This window comes from Pocillopora damicornis, chromosome 11 (genome assembly GCF_964200805.1).
Source record: "Pocillopora damicornis chromosome 11, jaPocDami1.2, whole genome shotgun sequence".
Lineage (NCBI taxonomy): Eukaryota > Metazoa > Cnidaria > Anthozoa > Scleractinia > Pocilloporidae > Pocillopora > Pocillopora damicornis.
Genome location: NC_142680.1, coordinates 22,438,866 through 22,441,819, shown reverse-complemented (window position 1 = coordinate 22,441,819; position 2,954 = coordinate 22,438,866). Strand labels below are relative to the sequence as shown.

Sequence of the window (2,954 nt, the reverse complement as noted above, 5' to 3'; positions counted from 1 at the left end):
TTTTGCTGAAGCTTGCTGGCCACTTACTGAAACATCGTGTGGGGCTTAAGCCCACTGGAAAACCATGGTACATTCGGTGATGTTTCAATATTCCTCGGGGTAATAATTATTTACTTATATTTTGGTGCAGGTAGCTAACTGGATATCCGTGGGACATTCCGTGATGTCTAAGTATCACAAGTGGGTAACGATCATTAACAAAACCTTTGGGGCATCATGGGACATTCCGTGATGTCCAAATATCACTAACATAACTTTTGGGGCATGTAACTAACTGGGTATTCGTGGGACGTTCCGTGATGTCTTTAAATTACTCGGGGGTAACGATCATTAACACAAATTAAGGGGCATGTAGCTAACTGAATATCCGTCGGATGTTCCGTGATGTCTAAATACTACTCGGGAACGATCATCAAAATAAATTTAGGGACACGTCGCAACTGGATATCCGTGGGACATTCGGACATCGGAAATGTTTCACTCTTGCTTAACAAAGTGCGGGAAATTTGTTTAAAACTTTCAATAATGGTTTCTAGTGACGAAAGTTGACAAACTTTTACATTGTCACAGTCTTTTCCTCTTCTGAAGTTTCATTGTTTTTCTTAATTGACTTTTCAATGAAGAATATTGAAGATATTTTCAAGTAGGTGATAAAAACGATCTCTTATACAAAGGCTTGCACGATTTCCTCGTAATCCCATCGTCACACATTCGGGGGAACACGAACTGAAAACTGGGCGGCGATTTCGAACCGATTTAAGTTCCTCCCGTGTTGAGACCATTTACAAACATCTAGTACACCGAAATATTGCTATTAATAGAAACTTAGGCCTTGGTGTTTGTTTCGTCACTGAGTGCTTTATTCTCTCTATGTAAACACGTTTGAATATCAATTGTAGTTAACATGACTTAAAAGCAATTCTCGGCTGTGTGTCATTTGTTTAAATACACCACACGGCTTGTTTTGACATTACGTATAAAATGGATGACAGGATCACCAAAATAACTCAAACACTAAGGTACTTAGACGGTTTTTAGTAATTTTTTTCTCTTTTTTTTGTATAAAAGTTTCACAGTCTGTCTGCTTCGGAAAAAGATCCATCTTGCAGCGGGGAGATTTCGTCCTTGAAAAAGTGCCAGCGACGGTTTTCTTTTTGTTTGTGTCTTTCTTTCTTTTTTCCTTTCTTTTGGGAAACAAAACAGTTTAATTACGTTCAAGTATAAAAACAATTGTTGCGTTTCTATTCCTTTCTAAATATATCATCTATTGTTATTTCCTGGTCTTCTTTTCGCAAGTATCTACAGCTGGACAAATCATTCCAATTTTCGGCCGACTTTTCCTTCTGAGCAACTCTCTCTTCCCTCAGGGGGGGAAGCCCAGTCCCTCGGGATACTTTCCGTACCCGACCATGAGCGACACTCAATCTACGACCTCCGAGATAATCTGGGAGCGCATCGAATACGACCTCGGCATCGTGCGGGTCGTGTCTCGCGGGGGGAACCCCCATCGGACTGTCTTCTCGAGTTCCCACATTAAGGATCCCCTTTTTCTGCCAGGGAAGACTCCGCTTTCTGAGTTCTCTTTGGTTTCCCGATGGAAATTCTTCGAAAATGCTCGGATTCGTTCGTATAGAAATTCTACCTCCCTCCGATTTTTGTTGTGTTTGTGAAATTCTCCGGTCTGAGCTTGGTACGCTCGAGTCCACGGTTCTGATATCGGTGTTTGTTACAAACCGACCGCGAAATGCATCGTTTGTCGACCTCTTTCGCTCGCCTCGTTGTTGCTCTCTGGGAGAATATTTCGAAGGAAATGCGTTTTCAGCGCCGATTCGACTCGAGAAGACTGTTTCATTCAGTGTGCGTGAAGGAAAGCTATCTTTTTTCCGTAGGCTAGCCTCTTGTACTTCTGTCGTTCTATCTTCTTTTCGTTCTTCTAACACTTTCTCCGCACTTTGCCCATCATTTAAATCGTCTTTAGCCCTCTTGCTGTATTGCGTGTGTGAACTAGGAGGATGGGTTCCACTCCTTCGCCTAGCCACATCGACATCACCGACATCTCTCCTTTCTTCAGAAGGAACTGTATCAATTGTCGTCCTTCGCGGGCGTCTTTGAGGTTGCTCAATCAATGACGGAACATACTGTGTGTGATTTCCACCTTTGGATACTTGCAGTTCTCGTTGTAACCCGTGCAGAATTTCCTTTAACTCGCGAGTTTCATTCCTAATGCGTTTGTTAGATATCTTATATGAAGTATCGATCGCTTGTAACTTCAGCTTCAGTTCGTTGTCTGTCTGCGAAATCTGCGAAACCCGCGTGGTGGACGCGAGAATGTTTCGTTCTTCTACAGATCGCGAAATCTTCCTGTGATCTCTGCTCATTGTGTTTTTCTTTCAATTTAGTTAAGTCTTTTTACAATTATATGCCACTAATACATCTCACAACACAAGAGCGAAACTTTTCAAGTTTTGAGTAAACCGTGGCTTCCTGCGTAACTATATAACAAGTCTGGGTAAAGAGAATTTGAAGTTTCGTCAGCAGACTTACTCTCATTACTTAAGAAGAGATATGAATTTTATAGGTCGTAGTGTAAAAACGGAAAGATTCTAAATAGTTCAATAAATTTGTCCCTAAAGGCGTGTCTCTGACGTTTCCAAACGTTTCTCATATAATTTTTTTCTGGTAAAATTCCCAAAGTTGCATAATGCAGCACTCTATTTTGAAGCGATCGATAAGAAATATTTTGAGACGGAAAAAAATATATTTTTTCAAGAACTTCAATTATCCCTTCACTTATAGCCGTATATTCAAAGACATGATTCCCAACGAAGAGTTTTCAAGAACTTTTAGTTTATGAAGCAAATATTCTAAGAAATGTCCTTAACGACCATTTTTGATCACGTCACAAACTTGTCTTAACAGTTCACTGCCAAGGAATTCAAGTAAACAGTTTACAG

The 2,954-nt window shown here is 40.6% G+C and overlaps 1 protein-coding gene across 1 annotated transcript; it reads right to left on the bottom strand.

The window, feature by feature from the left end:
- Positions 1 to 838: 838 nt before the first annotated feature.
- Positions 839 to 2,489, bottom strand: LOC113678288 (uncharacterized). The gene has a single exon (XM_027195167.2). It carries the CDS (start codon positions 2,376 to 2,378, stop codon positions 1,242 to 1,244), a length of 1,137 nt encoding a protein of 378 aa, XP_027050968.2. The 5' UTR covers positions 2,379 to 2,489; the 3' UTR covers positions 839 to 1,241.
- Positions 2,490 to 2,954: the final 465 nt, after the last annotated feature.

Coding starts and splice junctions, on each gene's coding strand:
- LOC113678288 (XM_027195167.2), bottom strand. CDS start 2,378: ATGAGCAGAGATCACAGGAAGATTTCGCGATCTGTAGAAGAACGAAAC.